This window comes from Hyaena hyaena, unplaced genomic scaffold, assembly GCF_003009895.1.
Source record: "Hyaena hyaena isolate Hyena2069 unplaced genomic scaffold, ASM300989v1 scaffold_800, whole genome shotgun sequence".
NCBI lineage: Eukaryota > Metazoa > Chordata > Mammalia > Carnivora > Hyaenidae > Hyaena > Hyaena hyaena.
Genome location: NW_024081431.1, coordinates 746,139 through 767,609, shown reverse-complemented (window position 1 = coordinate 767,609; position 21,471 = coordinate 746,139). Strand labels below are relative to the sequence as shown.

The 21,471-nt window shown below is 34.5% G+C and overlaps 1 protein-coding gene across 1 annotated transcript in view; it reads right to left on the bottom strand.

The window, feature by feature from the left end:
* Positions 1-21,471, bottom strand: part of LOC120221669 (low-density lipoprotein receptor-related protein 1B-like) — a 165,958-nt gene that overhangs the window by 85,019 nt on the left and 59,468 nt on the right. The window contains exons 7-9 of the mRNA XM_039219187.1: positions 18,275-18,494; positions 16,184-16,373; positions 5,273-5,395 (exon numbers count right to left, since the gene is read on the bottom strand). Coding sequence (XP_039075118.1) covers positions 5,273-5,395; positions 16,184-16,373; positions 18,275-18,494 — 533 coding nt within the window. The remainder of the gene's footprint in view (positions 1-5,272; positions 5,396-16,183; positions 16,374-18,274; positions 18,495-21,471) is intronic.

The window sequence follows — 21,471 nt, the reverse complement described above, 5'->3', positions numbered from 1 at the left end:
CACCAGGCATTATTTCTAACTGTGATAGGATTTGCCCATGCCACACAAGATTCACAAAGAGTCCAGCCTACTCTCATTCGTGATTCTTTCCAGGCATGGTATTAGAATTCATCCTTAATCAATCATGTAGCATGCCAATAGTTTTCTGCTGGGTGAATGCCTCTTCTGGCAGGCATAGGCTTATGCTCCAAATTCACTGAGAAACACCCATTGGTGTTTAATTCTGGCCTGACCGAGTGCCAATGGGCTTTTGTTCATTTGATGTCAATTCAATGAGGATGACTGGAACCAGAACAATCATATCTCAATGGCTGCAATATGTATTTTGTTAACTCAGATTACAGAGTTAATCCAGTTGAGATCAGTTCACAAAACTGTAATCTAGCCTGATATAGATTAGAAGCTCAGAGGACGTTAGTCACACACTCAGATTGTTTTATACCATGCTCTGCAACCATGAACTCTATTTGTACTTCTTTTGCACTTGAATTTCCTCATCTGAAAACTAAGGCCAGTATATCCTTTAAAAACTTTGGCCACTAAATGAATGAGAACTGGAATAATTTATATAAACACACTGAGTTCTGTGTGAGAAATGGGTTATTGTAGGATTTATTTCCTAATACATTTAAAGAAATCTAGGCAAGTTGCATGCCACATTAGAGACATAGTAGAGTTTTAAACAGTCAAATGCGACAACAAATTGCCAAAGAGCAACTTGCATGGTTTTGTTGATTTAATATTTAGTCTAACAAGTATAGATAAAATAATCTTCTTTCTTATACCCTTTTATTACAGTGGAGTTATATCATCAATGAATTATAGAGATTAAATTTTTTTAATGTTTTTTATTTATTTCTGAGACAGAGAGAGAGAGAGAGCATGAGCTGGGGAGGGTCAGAGCGAGAGGGAAATACAGAATCTGAAGCAGGCTCCAGGCTCTCCGCTAGCTGTCAGCACAGAGCCCTCGCAGGGCTCAAACCCACGAACCATGAGATCATGACTTGAGCCGAAGTCAGATGCTTAACTGACCGAGTCATCCAGGTGCCCCTGAATTGTAGAGATTAGAGAGACACCAATAGTCACAGAAATGTTCCTATCTTTCATCTTATGTGTAATCACATATGTCCAGTCATGATAACAAATTTCCTAACATAATTGTGTGACCAATATTGTGTATAGTGTTTCCTTACAAGCCAAAGTCCCACAATTTTTACTTACACAGAGATTTCCAAGGGTTAGTACTTTTTCCATTTCAATAATGATATAGGTATAGATGTGCCAACTCAAAAGGAAGCCCTAAGTTTTTAGTGGGGCATAGAATGAAAAAAAAAATAGAAAAGATAATTTGGAAGCCAATGACCCAGATAATTATGATTCACACAATTAAAATTAAAGAACTAATTAGAACATTTCAAGCTTAAAAAGCCATCTAGATATTAGTATCTGATATATACACCCTCTGTCCAACTTTGCACTATTAAAGTTAAGATGAAGGATAAAAACTCAGGATCCCTGAAAACTCAGTCTCTTGATAGTTTGACTGACACTATCTTAAGGGAATTTTGAATTTTTTGCAAGACCAATAGGAGTGGATTTAAATATTTAGCCAAAAGCTTCTCTAATGCATTTCACTAAAAATGGAATAAACCTGTCTTTTTAAAATGTTTATTTATTTTGAGAGTGGAAGAAGGGGCAGAGAGAGATACAGAGAGAGAGAGAGAGAGAGAGAGAGAGAGAGAACCCCAAGCACTCTCTGCACTGTGTGCGCCAAGCCCAACACAGAGCTCCATCTCACAAACTGTAAGATCATGACTTGAGCTGAAACCATGAGTCAGAGGCTTAACCGACTGAGCCACCCAGGTACCCCAAGCCTATCTTTAGATAAAGAGAGAGCCATTTGTTCCTGCAGTCCTGATTGTGAAGTCTGTGCTTATCAAAGCAGGAGATATTTGCACTGTTACCTTCCATCCTTGAGAGAAAATCTGGGCACAGACCAAGGGCAGAATGAGACTTGGTAGAGGTCCATAAAGGTTACTGTGTGTGTGTGTGTGTGTGTGTGCGCGCGCGCGCACGCGTGTACACACATATTTCATCTGTTCAAAGTGTCAGATTTATTCAGCTGAGGTAGCAAAATATCTCATTTTATACAAGAAAAATAATTTTAGATGACCTGTGGTCGACACTAAAAATTGAACTGAGAAATCTGCATATAAATTATACCTATTCTCTCAATAACTAAGATATGATTTAGCCTAGTGGACAACTAGACAGACTTTATGTTGTTCAAACGAATGCTTAATCCCTGTCTGTTGACAAACTATGGGTCTCGATAGATCTTTTCTGATGATAAATAAATAACAACAAAACATGACTTACAAAATAATACCACAGAACAGAGGAAAGAAAACTACCTGATGATTCAAATAAAGTATACTTCAAATAATTATGTTCTACAGACATTGTCTTATAGGCAATTTAAAAATCCCACAAATAATGAAAAAAGCTTACCCAGAGAAGTAAAATTCATATCTGTGCTCTTAACTATATTATCCCAGAATAAATTAAATAGTACCTATTAAATTAAATTAAATAATATTTCTAGAATTTTGAAGAAAATTTTTGTCTGGTCAAGAATTAATACTCAGAATTGTTAATCAAATATAAATGCAAAGGAGGCCCATTTAGAAAACACAAGAACTCCACAGTATACAATCTTTGTACTCAAAGAAGCAGCTATGAAATACTTTCTCCTACGTATCAGTGAAAATCAATAATTAAACAATGAGGGGCTGAAGTTTGAATACTAAGTAATACAACTAGTGAAGCACTGATTCAGGTCAAAAAGAAAATATTATGAAATTTATCAATAAACTAGCTGTCAATGTCAAAACCTATTACAAAAGGACTTACTGATTGATGATTCAAAATAATATGTCTTATCAGAAATCCTAAATTATAATAAGAAATGAAATTGAGGAAGATAAAGAAAATAGTAGTAAGAAAGCAAAAGTCCTCATCTCAAATAGTTAAAATTCAAAAGAAAAGAATTTAAAGCTGGTGTTATTATTCCAAATGCTTAAAAAGGATCTAAAGAAGATGCAACAAATTGACCATGGATTATATGGTAAAATACAGAAGGTATCATCAACAGTAAGGAAACACACAAATAATCTATAACAATAGATCAGAAGTAACACCAAACAACAAGTAGAAAAATGAGGATAAAAGCTTTAAAAAAAATGTCAGCAAAGAATATGTAGTCACATGATAAGACACTTAGGCTCTGATTAAGTAAAAATAAAGCACAAGATAAATTATACTGTGGTATGATCCAAAATTTGTACCACTGCAACATAATTAAGAATTTCGTCTCCAAAATAAAATAATTTGGGGTGTAAATTCCAAATGTCCTGCTTACTAATTATGTGAATTTTGAAAAGTTATTAACTCTCAAGTCCTCATTCTGAATAAAAAAATGAGGTAGGAAAAGTATCTTCCTTATATGATTATTGTAAGAGCTAATGTGAATCATGAAAATTTATTATAAAATGCCACATCCTCTATAAGAATTCAATAAATTTTGCCTGTAATTATTCTTAGTAGTAGTAAAAAATAATAACCTCCAGAGATATATAAGGAACAACATCAAAATGTCTTAGTAGTTTATTGCTGAATAGTGGCATTATGGATAGATTTTTCATGTAAGTTTTTCTATATATTTCTCAAATGTTACTACATATTAAATCATTAAAAAAAATTCCTTGGGGCACCTGGGTGACTCAGTTGGTTGAGCATCTGACTCTTGATTTCAGCTCAGGTCATGATCTCACGGTTTGTGATACCGAGCCCCTCATGGAGCTCAGAGCTGAGTCTGCTTGGATTCTCTGTCTCCCTCTCCCTCTGCCTCTCCCAACTCATGCCTGTGCCCTCTATCTCTCAAAATCAATTAATAAAAACTTAAAACATCCTCTATTCACATTATCTCTTCTTCATAAGAAATAAAATCTTTTAGGTAAGCTGAAGTCTTCTTTATTATACTTAATTCTTCTGCCTCCCCAGAGACCATCATTATCACTAATGGGAAAATCCATTTACTTGTGTATTATTTAACAATTTGAGACAGTTAATTTTATGTGTCAATTTGAGTAGGCCATAAAATGCTCAGACATTGATCAAATATCATTTTGGGCGTGTCTGTCAGAGTGTTTTAGATGAGATTAACATTGGAATCTGTATACTGTATTAAGCAGATCACCCTCTCAGATGTGGGTGGTTCTCATCCAATCAGTTGAAGGCCTGAATTGAATGAAAAGGCCTACCTTCTTGCACATAAGAGGGATTCTTCCTGCCTGACTGCCTCAAATTGGGACACTGACTTTTTTCCTGCCTTCAGACTCCAAATGAAACACTGGCTCTTCTTGGGTCTTCGGCCTAGCAGCATTTGGACTGGAACTACAGCACTGGTGCTCCTCAGTTTCCGAGTTGCTGACTGCAGATATTGGGAATTGTCAATCTCCATAACTGCATGAGCCAATTCCACATAATAAGTCTCTTTCTATATACATACATCCTACTGGTTCTCTGGAATCACGAGTGACATGCAACAAGATCAAATCATTCCAGAAACATTGATATAGTACCCAATGCATATACAGCAGTGCTCCTATTATTGCGGTAAGGGACTTGCTATGTATAGAGAGAACAAATTTCAAAAGGGCCACGTTAGAATAACAAGATGTGATAAACTGAGGACGGCGAGTAAAAGTTAATAAAGTGCCTTTAATCAAGGTCAATCAATCCAATTAATTCACTATTTTGCTAAAGTCTAGGATTTCCCTAAGTCTCTTTTTTGCCTCCTTATTTTCTCTTCACAACAAAGATAGATAACTGAGTTTATTAACTATTTAAGGTTTAAGGTCTACAGTGTGCATCAACTGTCACCTATATAACCAACAACTACACATTTGTCTAACTCCTAATGGTGAGGTCCCTAACTATTTTATGAAATATTTTCTTCTGTATCATATATATTTTACCAAACTATTATGCAGCAGTGACAAATACTCTGGAAAACTTCATTATTATTCATCTTTTATAAATAAATTAATTCAGTTAATTACTTGTAGTCTAAAAAGAATTTTACCTAAATGATTATCTAAATTTGTCATTCAAAGTTTGTATTTTTCCTTTGGTTTCATATGCTGCTGTTCTTCAAAAAGACATGTATAAATAATAAGTGTAACAAATACAAAAACACAGACAAACTCACATGTGCAAGTTGTCCCATTTTCATCTAAAAGTTGATTGTCTGCACATGCACATACTCGGCCTCCTGGAATGGCCAAGCACAGTGTACTACAGCCCCCATTATTTACTCGGCACATGTTGTCACCTGTAAGGGGAGGGAAGCAGATGTGTCAGAGAACTGTGATTCCATCCAAAGTTAGGCCTGTTCAGGTCCACATTGTTTCTAAGAGATGTGTGTAGACATAAGAATCCATACATAGATAAGCATATGTATATTACATATTCATTAATGTAGTCAGGATATCTTCTGAACCCTAAGTAAAATTCAGAAACATTTAAAAATCTATGATGCACTGGAAGATAAAAGGAATTTGCATGTTAGAAGAAATAGAGGTATGTGTACAGATAAGTACCAGGAGAGAGGAAGGTCACAGGACATGATGATGTCTGTTCAGGATAGCAGATGAGGCTGGGTATATTAAAATCTGATTTCCTTCTAAAGGAGATCACTAACAGTAGAATGTGACATTGAATATTAAGTGAACAGAAGGCAAATGAACACAAATGAAAGGAGTGGAATGTGTTTCCTTCTTGTTCCAGGAGTACATTAACATGTTAGTGCATTGATGAGTCCAAGAAACATAGGTTATCTGTGAAACCTTAAAAATGAGCAGCCTTGTAATGCTGGTAGAATGTACAACGCACAAGGGTAGAAGTGTTGTCCCAGCGGACCATCCCAGTAGACCTAACCAGCAGAGGCACCAATGAGACAGGCAATAGACATCAATAAAGCAGAGGAGATTCACAAAGGTATTATCCATGAACATCTGTCAGACACTCTTGGAAACTAAGATAAAATGGACATAAATTTTAGAAAAGGCTGGAGATTCTATACAATCGAGGTAATCACCATTTTCATGACATTTATTCCTAGAAGATGGAAAGGCAAGAAAGAAAGTGTATTTACTTAGATACATATGTGCAGAATGTTACAAAGAAGTCTATAACACTAGCAATCCAATTGGCAGAGTAAATGTCCAGGTCATTCTATATCATGTTGCAGTTTTCAAGGTATCAATAAATAACATTTTGAATATATCAGAAAATCTGACTCAAACATTAAATAGTTTTTAATTATTTGGAATGAATACACTAAGATAATATAATCCTTAAGGTTGTATTGGCAGTTAAACAGCACCAAAAAATGTGACTGGTGTGACAGATGAGGCTATCATACTGGGTTAAGTGTGCTATGTAGAGAATATTAAGGAATGAGTTAAAAAAAAATCAAAACAGTGCTATACGCTATATTTAACTTATTCCCATAGATTATTTTGTGTGTCCACAGATCACAAGAAACAACCTGAAGTATATATTCACTTTTTTTCATTATTCTGAGAAGTAAATTAAATTTGTTATGTTTAACAAAAGGTAAAAATATACTTGAAAGCTAAGGAAACTAATAATTCAAGGGTTTTTTTTTTTTAATGTTTATTTTTGAGAGAGAGTGAGAGAGAGAGAGAACAAGTGGAGGTGGGTCAGAGAGAGAGGGAGACACAGAATCCGAAGCAGGCTCCAGGCTCCAAGCTGTCAACACAGAGACCAATGTGGATCTCCAACTCATAAGCCATGAGATTATGACCTGAGCTGAAGTTGGACACTTAACCAACTGAGCCACCAGGGCACCCCAATAATTCAAGTTTTACTATCAATTTCTGAACTCAGAGGATAGTGAAGCTTAGTTCATACTTTTTCCAATAAGGGCTGTGGAAATTTTTCTTTTGAAGTTTATTTATATAAACTTTTGTGGGGGGTGGGCAGAGGCAGAGAGAGAGAGAGAGAGAGAGAGAGAGAATCCCAAGCAGACCCCACACTTAGCACAGAGCCCAATGCCGGGCTTGATCTCATGACCCTGAGATCATAAACTGAGCCAAAATCAAGAGTTGGTTGCTTAATGTACTGAGCCACCCAGGCAAGCAGGCATGTAGCAAATTTTTAAGTACTTTCCAGATATAGCCATGTTTATTCCATAGCCATGGATTAAAAATAAAAATGTAATATTTCATTGGACACTTAGGTGTTCTGAATATTTTATGAACATTAGTACAGATCAAATTGTATATTCATTATTTTAGTAACATTCAGATTATTGACATTTGATTGAATCAAAATGTTTTGAGAAATGTATGAATAATTTAAAACAGTAAAAAGAAAGTACTAAAAGCAGTATGTTATGACACATTTTCATCTTGAAAATGTATGCTATATATTACATAATTATTTTCAATAGCATGACTCATGCTTAGCATTCTCAGTAAATATGAAATTTAAGTATTTAAAAATAAATTACCATTATTCAAACTTTTAAATATATTCCCTTTCTGTGAAAGCTATATATTAAGAAAGAGGAAGTGATATTTGTAATGTCATGATAGAAATCCAAAATATAAATTAATTTGTATAATTTCATATCTCCCATGAGAATTGTCTAGATGTTTATACATACATACATACACACACACACACATATTTGAATTTGAATTTATCACCAACATATTTCAGATACAGCTCATGTGGCAGTTTTTACTGAATTTCTAGTGGATTGCAAAACTTTTCATGTAAAAATATTCTCTCAATAATATGATTGAATGACAAACAGCATTAAAAATTTTATACAAAGGGGCGCCTGGGTGGCTCAGTTTGTTAAACATCTAACTTTGGCTTAGTGGTTTGTGGGTTTGAGCCCCACATCAAGCTCTGTGCTGACAGCTCAGAGCTTGGTGCCTGCCTCAGATTCTGTGTCTCCCTCTCTCTCTGCCCTTCCCTCACTCATGCTTTCTCTCTCTCCCAAAAATAAACATTAAAAAAATTAAAATAAAAAAAATGTATACACCAATATTAATGAATGAGTGCCTATTAACAATAGACAGTTATCATTATTGAAAATTCATAGTGCATCAATGCCAGGGATTGTTACCTTTTTTATTTATTTGTTGTTTATACCATATATATTTAATTCAATTTTTGTAATAAACTATTTAGGTGGGTTTACCTCATATGCAGATGTGACTACTGAAGAGATAGGCTTTTCTAATATCTAGAAATAAATAGTCCTTATTAAAGATAAATAAACTAGAATAAGGATTATTATTATAATCATTATTTCTTAATAATTAAAAACAAGGAATTTTCTTAACTAAAACTTATGCTCTTATACTCTTAACTTCTTTATATATGACAAAATAAAATTAAATCAATAAAGGGAAGAAAAATAACACAGTGAAAACAACATAATGAAATCCTAGATTAAGTTACTGTGGAAGTAAATACTTTTTTAAAAATCCAGATTGGAAGAAAACAAATGAGGGGCAGCTTTTAAAATAGAATTGAAGATAATGGCTGTCAGGGCCAAAATCTTTGCCTTCCCACGCCCCCTGGTATGTTAGTTAAGACAAATTTGATTACTCCACCCCTTATAGAGTCTAGCACAGAAGACTGTTTGATAAACATGACTTGATGAATGAATGAAAGGATGAGTGAATAAATTTTAGTTAGCAGTATGACAGAAACAATCATTTGGGTACGCAGACACAAGGTACCTGTATGTTAATATATATAAGTCTAGTTTAAGAAAACAAAGGGGCTTTTCTCATTTGCATGTATGTACACATATGCTCTGTCTACATACATTGCATTTCAAGGTAGACTATTTAAAGACATATTACAACTGTCAAAGAACAGTAATAAAGATGTAAATGATATATGAAAGCATTTCACAAACTTATATTAATATTAGTGTTTACTTACTTGAAAGGGTATATGCACCCATATGTTTATTACAACATTATTTATAATAGCCAAGACATGGAGGCAACCTAAATGTCCATCAACAGAAAAATGGATCAGGGATATGTGATACACACACACACACACACACACACACACAGGATTGCATGACCATTAAAAGGATGAGATTTTGCCATTTGAAACAGCATGGATGGACTGAAGGATATTATGCTAAGTGAAATAAATAAGACTGAGAAAAACAAATACCATATGGTTCCACTCAAAATGGAGTCTTTAAAAGTTGAATAAACAAAAAGCAGAATCAGAACTACAAATATGGAGAACAAACTGATGGTTGCCAGATGGAAGGGGGTTAGGGTTTGGGGCACAATGGGTGAAGGAGAAAGGGAGGTACAGACCTCCCATTATGGAATGGGTAAGTCACATGAATAAGAAGTAGAGCATAAGGAGTACAGTAAATGATATTTTAATAGCAATGTAGTGGGACAGATGACAGCTATACTTGTGGCGAACATAGCATAATGTATATGAACTTGTCAAATCATGAAGATGTACACCTGAAACTAATGTAACTTTGTCAGCTATACTCAAATAAAATTAAAAATATCAGTGTTTATAGACCTTAATAATTTAACTTTTGTTAATAAAGTATCTTTTATTTCTAGCAAATGACAAAATACATAAATCATCCACAAAGGAATGCTACTGATCCATTTTATCTAAATTTTCATCAGAAGGATGGGAAGGAAGAAATGCCCTTTTCTACATGCTTCTTGGACTCTTCACTTCTCAAAGTTTTATCGTATGTGAAGTTAGAAATCTTTATAGCTAATATGAAACATAGAATAATGGGGATTTTCTTTATCCCATTTGATAAGAAGACAGTCAGATTTACAATTTGGAAGAGAAATTAGATTTCACATTCATTCTAAAAGTTGGATATAAACTAGTAAAGTGGGATACTAAGTCCAGATCCTGATTTCATCTAGGATAATTTCAGAAGAATCAACTTTGAATAATTTCAATCAATTTGAGGAAAGGATAACATGTGTCTTTTCTTTCTTGTAGAGTTATATGCTCACTGAAAATCTGGCTTGCTTTGAAGTTACTTTGTGTGGGGGGCACATGCATGTGTGTGCATGTGCAACACGCGTGTAAGCTCTATTGAGAGCCTAATTAGCCTTCTGGGTTATCCTTTGATAGTGATTATTTCCAAAATGGAAACTTTGGAAAGACAAATTTTGTGATGATGGCCCTACCACTAAATATAAATCTTGGGGTGCCTGTGTGGTGCAGTTGGTTAAGTGTCAGACTTCAGTTGATATCATGATCTCATGGTTTGTGAGTTTGAGCCCCATGTCCAGTTCTGTGTGGACAGCTCAGAGCCTGGAGCCTGCTTTAGATTGTGTCTCTCTCTTTCTCTCTGCCCTCTCCTGCTTGCTCACTCTCTCTCTCTCAAAAATTTTAAAAAAAAAATTAAAAAAATATAAATCTTACTACACCTACACGATAATGTAGTTAATGACCACGTCATGCATTCAATAAAGATTACTGTGTCTTTATACTAGTTCGTTGTAACATAAGATCTCTGAATCCTGGGTTGTAGAAGGTAGTCAAGAACTTTATATTAAAAAAAAAAAAAGTTTTGCATACATTTATCAAAGATAAAACTACCATGACTGCAGAAAAGATATACTTGTTTCCTTCTATTTAAAAGTATAGTAGTTATATAAAGTGCCTGGGTGTTTCAGTCAGTCAACTGTCTAACTCTTGATTTCAGTTCAGGTCATGATCTCACTGTTCCTGAATTAGAATCCCTCATTGGGCTCTGCACTGACAGCGCAGAGCCTGCTTAGAATTCTCTGTCTCCCTCTCTCTCTGCCTCTTTGTCTCTGTCTCTCTGTCTCTCTCTCAAAAATAAACAAACTGCATGTATAGTAGTTATATAATTTTCATAAAGTTGGGTACATATCCATCACATAAAAATACTTTGTGGTCAGAAAACCCCGAGTTTGAATCTCAGTTTGCCTCCCAGATTATTGTTTCCTGAGGGCAAAGGGCTACATGTGCCTGATCCTAGGGATGTTCATATGCAAATAGGACTCAATAGTATATATATTAAACATCTTTTGTGAGATTTAAATAAGAATTTTTAGTCCTTGATGCAGAAAAAGTATTTGACAAAATTAAGCATCCTTTCTTAATAAAAACCCTGGAGAGAAAGTCAGGATAGAAGGAACTTACTTAAACATCACAAAACCCATTTATAAAAATCCCAGAGCTGATATCATCCTCAGTTGGGGAAAAACTGAGAGCTTTCCCCCTGAGATCAAGATGTCCACTCTCACCACTGTTGTTTAACACAGTGTTGGAAGTCCTAGCGTCAGCCATCAGACAACAAAAGGAAATCAAAGGCATCGGAATTGGCAAAGATGAAGTCAAACTTTCACTTTTCACAGATTACATGATACTCTATATGGAAAACCCAACAAACTCCACTAAAAGTCTGCTATAACTGATCTATGAATTCAGCAAAGTTGCAGGGCACAAAATCAATGTAGAGAAATTGGCTGCATTTTTTATATAGCAATAATGAAGCAATAGGAAGAGAAATCAAGAAACTGAACCCATTCACAATTGCACAAAAAAACATAAAATACCTAGGAATAAGGCTAACCAAAGATATAAGAGATCTGTATGCTGAAAACTATACAAAACTTATGAAGGAAATTGAAGAAGACACAAAGAAATGAAAAAACATTCCATGCTCATGGGTTGGAAAAATATATATTGTTAAAATGTCAATACTGCCCAAAGCAATCTACACGTTCAATGCAGTCCCAATCAAAATTGCACCAGCATTCTTCTCAAAACTAGAACAAAGTATCTTAAAATTGATATGGAACCACAAAAGACCCTAAATAGCCACAGTAATATTGAAGAAGAAAACCAAAACAGGAGGCATCACCATCCCACACTTTAGCCTCTACTACAAAGCTGTCATCATCAAGACAGTATGGTATTGGCACAAAAACAGACACATAGGCCAATGGAATAGGTCCAGAACTGGACCCACAAATGTATGGCCAACTAATCTTTGACAAGCAGGGAAAGAGTATCCAATGGAAAAAAGACAGCCTCTTTAACAGATGGTGCTGGGAGAAATGGACAACAACATGCAGAAGAATGAAACTAGATCATTTTCTCACACTATACACAAAAATAAACTCAAAATGGATAAAGGACCTGAATATGAGACAGGAAACCATCAAAACCCTAGAGGAGAAAGCAGGAAACAACCTCCTCGACCTCAGCCACAGCAATTTCTTACTCGACACATTTTCAAAGGCAAGGGAATCAAGAGCAAAAATGAACTATTGGGACCTCATCAAGATAAAAAGCTTCTGCATGGCAAAGGAAACAATCAACAAAACTAAGAGGCAGCCAACAAAATGGTAAAAGATGACATATCAGATAAAGGGGTAGTATCCAAAATCTATAAGGAACTCAGCAGACTCCACACCCAAAAAACAAACAATCCTGTGAAGAAATGGGCAGAATACATGAACACAAACTTCTCCAAAGAGGACATCCAGATGGCCAACAGACACATGAAACGATGCTCAGCGTCCCTCATCATCAGGAAAATACAAATCAAAACCACATTGAGATACCATCTCACACCAGTCAGAGTGGCTACAATGAACAAATCAGGAGACTACAGATGCTGGTGAGGATGTGTAGAAAGAGGTACTCTCTTACACTGTTGGTGGGAATGCAAACTGGTGCAGCCACTCTGGAAAACTGTGGAGATTCCTCAAAAAATTAACAATAGAACTCTCCTATGACCCAGCAATAGCACTGCTAGGAATTTACTCAAGGAATACAGGAGTGCTGATGCATAGGGGCACATGTACCCCAATGTTCATAGCACCACTTTTTTTTTTTTTTTTAATTTCTAGGAGAGAGAGAGAGAGACAGCATGAGCAGGGGAGGGTCAGAGAGAGAGGGAGTCACAGACTCTGAAACAGGCTCCAGGCTCTGACCTGGCAGTCAGCACAGAGCCCGACGCGGGGCTCGAACCCACGAACCACGAGACCATGACTTAAGCGAAAGTTGGACGCTTAGCCGACTAAGCCACCCAGGCGCCCCATAGAAGCACTTTTAACAACAGCCAATTCATGGAAAGAGCCTAAATGTCCATCAGCTGACGAATGTGGTTTATATATACAATGGAATACTACATGGTGATGAGAAAGAATGAAATCTTGCCATTTGTAGCAATGTGGATGGAACTCGAGGGTATCATGCTTAGTGAAACAAGTCAGGCAGAGAAAGACAGATCTCGTATGTTTTCACTCATATGTGGAACAGGAGAAACTTAACAAGGAGCACAGGGGAGAGGAAGGGGGTTGTATTTAAGTAGAGGGAGGGAGGCAAACCTTAAGAAAGTCTTAAATTTTGAGAACAAACTGAGGATTGATGAAGGGTAGGGGAGGAGGAAAATGGGTGATGAGCATGGAGGAGGGCACTTGTTGGGATGAGCACTGGGTGTTATATGGAAACCAACTTTACAATAAACTGTATTTTTTAAAAAAAAAGAAGGTTTAGCCCATCTTCTGGTAGTGAGAATTACAGTTTATATATTTAAGATAGAAGCTAATCTATTATTTTTAATTCTATATAAGAAACTAGTCATAAACCTGTTTTAGATACTACACTTAGTTTTGATGATCTCATACTCTAAAACATGTGGGAAAAAGAAAAGTGTGCTTCTGAACCTAGAGAATAAACAGGTAAAAGTATGTGTTATATAATTGCTATACTTTATATGAGGAGTTTCTGAAGAGTATTTTAACAATTTTTGTAGATATCTAATATAAATGAAAACGAAGGAAAGTTTATTAATTAAATCAGAAGAAACAACAGTAGCATATGAGAAAAAAAGAAAGGTTTTGGCCCTAAATCCCTATGCATTACTTAGGAATTCATTTCTAGTGGTAGCTTTCTGTTTAGTATGATTATATGTCTACCTTCCTGAAATTAGCTGCTACATTAAAAAATAATTTGATAAGAGTCTCTTCTGATCTGGAGAGGTCAAATTAGCTGACTAATTTTTTGACACCAAGTCTAAAAGAGTTTAGATGGTACATTAATGACATTCCTGGATGTTTCTCATGGTATTCCTGCAAGGTGGTGTGTATATGTGATATTATCTATCATATCATATATATGTGTGTAATATATTTTCACAGATACATGTATAAATATTACATATAAACTTAAATAAGTTATATAGTCATATACCACAATCTGTTAGAGAGAGAAAATACAAGGCTATATAATACTTGTTTATCCCATTCCATGAAAAATAGTGATCTGTACCTATGGAAGAAATTGATTTTCTATTCAGCTACAGCCATTTTATTCTTAGAAAAACAGTCTAACAAGACAGTATATAACCAAGTTTGTGTGCCACAAACTTTGTGTTTCAAATACTTATTAATATCTAATGTTCACAAATTATAAAGAGAAATACCATTCTCACGCATAATTTTCACTGAGAGAAAAAATTTTATAACATGGTAACATGTCTGCATTTGAACATCTGAGTGTGTTTTGCTTACTTTGATTAATTTAGATGCTAAGTAGTTTATCCAATTCAATGTCTACTGACTAAACGAAAAAAATGTTGTCCAGGCATCCTATCCATACTCTATTACTTATTCAGAAGATCCGGCTAACTATCGAAGACTGGGTAGAAAACTAGGAATAATTATTTCACCTAAGTTTATGAAAAATGATCAATCAATTTGCCCAAACACGTGGTCTCAGTAAGACAGAACATAATGGTTTCTACAATAAAGCTTGCATAAAAAGGTGAGTCATTAGGGTTAGATTTCCATTTTGAATTTATAAAAATTCAAAAATTTTTATAAAGCACTTTGAAAAAGCTTTGTCTAACTGAGAGACAGCTCTCAAAAATTCTATGTCAGTGGCATCGTCTAGAACACCAGGCATAGTTCCTCATGAAATACAGTAATAGGTTCCATATATTTTTATCAGAGGCATGTGTTCTTTTGAGTATAATTGTGACACATTACTGCTTTGAATATTTATTTAACATTCTTATATGGAAGGAAACATTAAAATATGCCTCTTTTAAGAAATGATAAAGGAAAAATAATTTAAAATGTGTGGGAGACACTGTTCTAAGTAATCACAATAGTGATTTAATTCTTACAGGGATTTTATGAAGAAAACAATTCTTTGTCAAACCTTTCATGATAGGTCTAAAGTTTCAGAGGAAATAGTGGTGGGACCTGGATTTAAGCCCAAGTCCATTTTACAGTAAGCCAGGTATTTCTTACCTCACATGTTGCATAAATTTTTTAAAATATATGTTCAGTTAATTTTCACAAGAATATGTCTAAATAAAAGGAGAAGTGATTCCTTTTAGATTCTATTTAGATTCATAACAAAAAGTCTACTACATGGTTTACTAGGCTTTATTCTTTAATACCTAAATTCTGATTCATGCAATTTGCAGATGGCCTAATAAATATTAATAACTCATGCTCATAAAACATACAGTGATATTACCTTATTTCAATGAGATGTAAATATCATGGTAGATTATTTCACTTTCATACCCTTTAAAATAATTAAACATTCCTTAAATGAATATGAAACTAATCAGATAAATACACTAAGATACTTTATACAAAACTCTTTTCATATATGCTGTATTTTAAAATATTTTCACATAACATTCCATTCTCAATACAAGTTTTTCTCACTTCTCACAATACTCTTTAGAAACATTAAGTGGATTTTTTTTCCATCAAATACCAGTCTTCTTCAGTGAAGATGACATGAAAAAGAAACCATTTGCAGCTTTTTGAGCTTCACTCAAAAAGAATTCCCAGTTACTTGCTTAGGCTATTTTGAAAACTAAATAATAAATGTTTATGGTAACAAAGTCTAAGATTTGATTGATTTTGGAGTGACTAGACACCTTGTATCATAAAACTTCAGCAACACGGTGAAAATAAAAGCTTCTGCAAATACAATGAAGTATTATTTTATGTAAAACTCAGAAGCAAGTTTATATGGTTTTTAATACCTTGTTGCTTCTGTGGATCATAAATCTGAAGCCCAAATAGGGGTGGTCTTTCGTGTCTCAGTAATGTCACCTCATTCGTTACCAAATCTAGTTGAAAAATGGAACCATTCATATAATCAGTCCAGAACACATAATTCCCATGATGTGACAGTCCAAAAGGATGGTTCAACTCTTTCCCACTGTAAACAATCTGCAAAACATAAACACGTTGTGAAAAATCTGAACTGACCTTTAGAAATATAACTAGAGAAAATGACATTCAAATAAGTATAACAGATAATGATGTAACTAATATCTTTACTCATATTTTCTTTTAGTATATTTGAAAAATAGATTTCGCAATGTGAGCATATTTTCCTGTTTTTAGGACATGTTATTTTAAGGAGACCCCATTTGTATTTCATCCATAAATTCTCTCATATACAACATTACTCACATGGTCTAGAAGTGCAAACATTAAAATGACTTTGCCTGACACTCTTCCCTGTCTCTATGCTTTATGATATTCTAGTACCATAACCTGGAACAGAAACTGATCTGAGTAATTGGTGTCATTATGCATATTGTGATATTGTTTATCCAACAGCCAAGGGATAAAACAGGGTTTTACAACATTGGGAGTGAAAGGGATTTTCCTACTTAACTGGGCTAATGCAAACTGAATAAATCTAGGAGATAACAGAGAGGGAGGTAAATATTTTAATTTTGAATATAGAAACATTTATTAGTAGAAAGTAGATAAATAAGATTCACTGGGTAACTTCATTTCTGATTTTTTTAGTATATTCTTTACATTCTAGTTGCATTTTGTTGTTGTTTAACTGGAGCAATCATGTGATAAGTGCTGTTTTCACATGTAGGGTTGTAGAAGAGGAATAACGAATAACACCTCTGATAATATTATATATGACATGAAAAATAATTTTTTACTCCATCTAATATTAAAGAATTGAAGAAGTTATCTAAATAATGTGAAGTTAGAAATTCAATTTTTGCTCCTTTTATCTGAATTCTTCATATCACAATTTTCATATGTTGAATAATCAAGACAGATTCTTACTTTTATTTTGTAACATCCATGAATACTAAAGTATGCTAGTCATTAAAATGTTATCTACATGGTGTATATATCAATACCTTCAAAGGAATCATAAATATTTATTTGGCACTTCTTAAAGTATGTGGCATTTGGTTAAATGCCAATCAATTTTACTATTGGGTGAAAAATATTAAAAGCACAGTTAGAGTCAACCAATGATTGAAATAGCATTAACTGAGTAACGTACTATTTATTGTTAAACAGAATGCATAATGAGTAGGCTTGGCCAATCGCACAGTCTCTCCTTCCAAAAAAGGAATGAAGTATAGTATTATGCTATTATTATAATATCAATGGAAGCATTTTGATAATTTCTAACATTCCATTTTCTGTTATTTAAGTAAACAACTGAAGTCAGTTCATAATGTATGTACACTTAGGTTACTATAAGACGAAATGAGGAGGTGATGTTTTGTCAACACTGCCTCTGTCACACAGTCAACTCCATCTTCGATTTATCCAAGAATTTAAAAATCATTTTGCAATGGTCCTACCAAAAGAGGCAAAAGAAAGTTGATGTAATTCATAGCAATAGCCCTGAAGTTCAGTTCAGTTTCAGTTCCAATGTCACGAAGTTCTTTATTCAAATAAATGTACTATAATTACCTTTTCATAATATATAGGTTAAATTTCAGCTGCAAATATTAAAAGATATTTGAATAGAGTTGGTTGCTTGGTCATAGCAAACTCATCAATAATGTAGAAAAACTGCATTTTAAAACAGCTCTGATATCCTGAGAGCTTCTTTTAACAGTCCCACAAATCCTGGCATACCACAGTGAGCTGGTCGTGGTCTCCCGGAGGCAAGTGCCAGCTGCACTACTTAATGCTTAGCCTCCTTTAGCCACCCCACAGAGACTACTGGCAGCCACTTCAGAGGGGTAAAAATAAACTTAAAAGTATTTTTAACACAACACAACAAGGCTCTGTGAAGAAGCCTGCAAGTTAAAAAAAAAACCAAAAAACAAAAAACAGCAGCATTTGTCTTTTACCTTCCTGTGAGTTCCATTCAAAAACACTTTTTCAATATGATCATAATAGGCGTCACACCAGTATAATGTGTTGGTGTGAAAGTCCAGAGTTAAACCATTTGGCCACAGCATCTTTGAAGTCACAAAAATCTGCCGATTGAAGCCATCCATCCAGGCCTTCTCGATCCTTCCCACGCTGTCATCTATTTCATCTTCCTCCCAGTCTGTCCAATACATCCAACTAAGACATTACAAACAAGAGTGCACGCATAAGCTACCTTATAGAGGGACACTTCTTCAGATTGGGCATTTCCATAAAATCTAAATACATTCTGATTTATTCTCCTATTGAAATGCTCAAATCTGCCAAAGGGAAGCAACATCTGTGAAGTACTCAGGGAAGTAAAGATGTGTTCAGTGAGGCCAGTCCATTTAGACACATTAGGGAAAACCACTACCACCACTACCATACTTACTGGTCTTATTCATCATTTAATCTAACAGTAAGTGCCAAATATTGATCCTCTTTGGTGTCGATACCAAGTTTGAAAAATAATCTTTGAGAAATTAGTATTTTTGAATGTTGTCTACTTCATAAAACATGCAATCAATTGTGTGATTGAAAGGAGAGACTGACTGACATGAGAACGCATGGTGCTGTTAATGATCTACTCTAGGCTTTATTTAATCTCAGATGAATTATTATTTTTGTAAGACAGGCAATTGGATTGTCTTTGTGCTAAAGGGTATGGTCATACTGGGTTTATCTGGCCAAGTCTAATTTGTCTTCCTGATGCAAATTATCTATGCTTTTATTGCTGCTTATTATTACCTCGAAACCCACAGAAGATGATTTAGCTGCACATGAGTTTAATAACATCAGGTTGACTGACCTTGAGATTTTGAGCTTTAATTTCTATCTCAAACAAAAGCTTCTGCCTTTAAAAACAAGTCTTTTGTGTAAGCTATAATACTGGGAGAGAGGGCCTTGAGCGAAAGTTCCAATTCCTTCATGAATGAGGTTAAAACCCTCCACATGTGTTGTTCTAGGGTCATGTGAAAGTTCTGGAGTTATTAATTAAAGTGTAGGTTTTAATTCAGTTGCCTCACATTCAACTTCCTAAAGTTCTAAACCTTTTCTAAGCTGCTGACCTTAGAAATGCCCGTAGTAGATCCTCTGCCTCCCACATTTGTGGACCCTAAATAATTCCAGAGGTCATTTGGGAAAAATCTGTATCCATGACAAAAAATCCTTCTGAGATCTAAACAGGAAGATTTGGGACAAGTGAGGATGTAACACACTATCCATTATTTTGTGCCAGTTAAACTTCTTAAAGTTCCTTTGACAGTTTACAATTACGCTGCTATGTCCTTTTAGACCTGGAAATATATTGAGATGGTGAATTTTATGAAGTCAAAAGACATTCTAATACTAGAAATAAACATGGAAATATGTTTATCTTGCATCCAGCAAGTTCTTCAAGTGGTCTCATTATTGGGACAATTGGAACAAAGGAAAGAGTCATTCTATTTGCTATAGTCCTATACTAGTTTAGTATAAGTGGCTGACTACAACTGCATAAATGGACTATGTGAATGAGCAATATACAGCTTTTTAAATCTCTATTAATACTCTCTTGAAATATTAAATACGGTTAGTCAATGCAATTTTGTTGTTGTTGCTAATTTACAGCTTGTTAAGATTGCAATTATCTTCGCCTCTAGTTTTTCTTTTGACCACAAAGAAAAACTTTGTGGTTTTTCTTTTGATTCTCTAGTTTTTCTTTTGATTCTCCAACCCAAATTGCACATCCAGGCAGACACACATACATGAGGGGTAATTCTGGATAACCTAAGCATATTTTATATTATTTTCCTATTTGAAGAAATTGTTGTTTGTGATCTGAACCATTATCTAAGATTATCTTTATTCAAATAAAGTATAAGAAAAATATTTAAACAAGGGTGCCAGTATAACAAAAGGTAGGTATGTGATTATTATCCACCGGTTTCATTATGCAATGAAAAGTTATGTTGTGGAAGCCTTATAATCAATATGAAATGTGATGATTCCTAAACACAGAAAATAGGAACTCCAGTAAGCAGAAACTAATATAAATCTTTTTATATGTGAGATGGGTAATAATTAAGTAATTATTAGGTTAAGTGAGTCTTCTGCTAATATGGCAAGGGAAATTGCACCACTATTTTTCTATTATTTGATGAAGTCTATCTCTAGCCTTTCTGTCAAAATAAGACCTTTCTGTTGTTTCCTAGTAACATTTTTTAGTTATTTTATAGTTTTTATTGCACTTATGCCCTGTATTATATTTGACATGTCACATGTCTTATGGTTTCAATTCAAAATTAAAATAATTAAAGTCAGGGATTATTTCTTATTCATAAGAATAAGCTTGCTCTTATAGCACTAAGCTTGGACTTTTGATGTTAATCATGTATCCCAATTAAATTGTATTATGTGGTGGGTGAATCCTAGAAATATTTAAATCCTTAAGCATTTCTCTGCCAAAAATTTCACAGTTAAAAAACCCAGTTTAGTGCTGACATAATAGCTATCAGTTAACCAGAGAATGTGGTACTATTAATTGAGATAGAGATACTGGATATCATGTTTGAGGGGGAATATGCACTCAGCTTTGGACATATTTACTACAGATTACATTTTGAGAAGGCAGAACTGAATACGCAGGTTCCTAAGTTATTGATAAATATTATGAAGTGTGAAATTATTGGAAAGGAGGGAATTCACCTGTAGCTATCAGCTTGAGAAACATGCCATTATAACCGATGCCTTCTCCAGCTTTATCATCCCCGTTTCAATATTGATAGAATTGTTGAGGTCTGCCAATTCCACCTGTTCAGTGTCTCTTGTCTGTTCCTATTACAAATGCCACAGTCTCTTTCTTATCCCTTTCAATGGGAACTCCTAACAGGTTGGTCCCATATGCCTGTCATATTGGTATTACTTGTCTTCCTAGGTCATGAATTAAAAAATGTGACTTTTATTCTCACAACCCTTCAATAATTCTGTTGTCAGAAATAAATATCCCATCTTTTAATCCCAACATTGAAGGTTTCTGCATATTTCTAGTTTTGTCTCTCACTGTGTTCCTTCACATGCCCTCTGCTCCAGGCTTAATGAATTCATCTCATCTCAAACGGCCATTAACTTCCCTGCCTCTAAACAAGTACTTGCA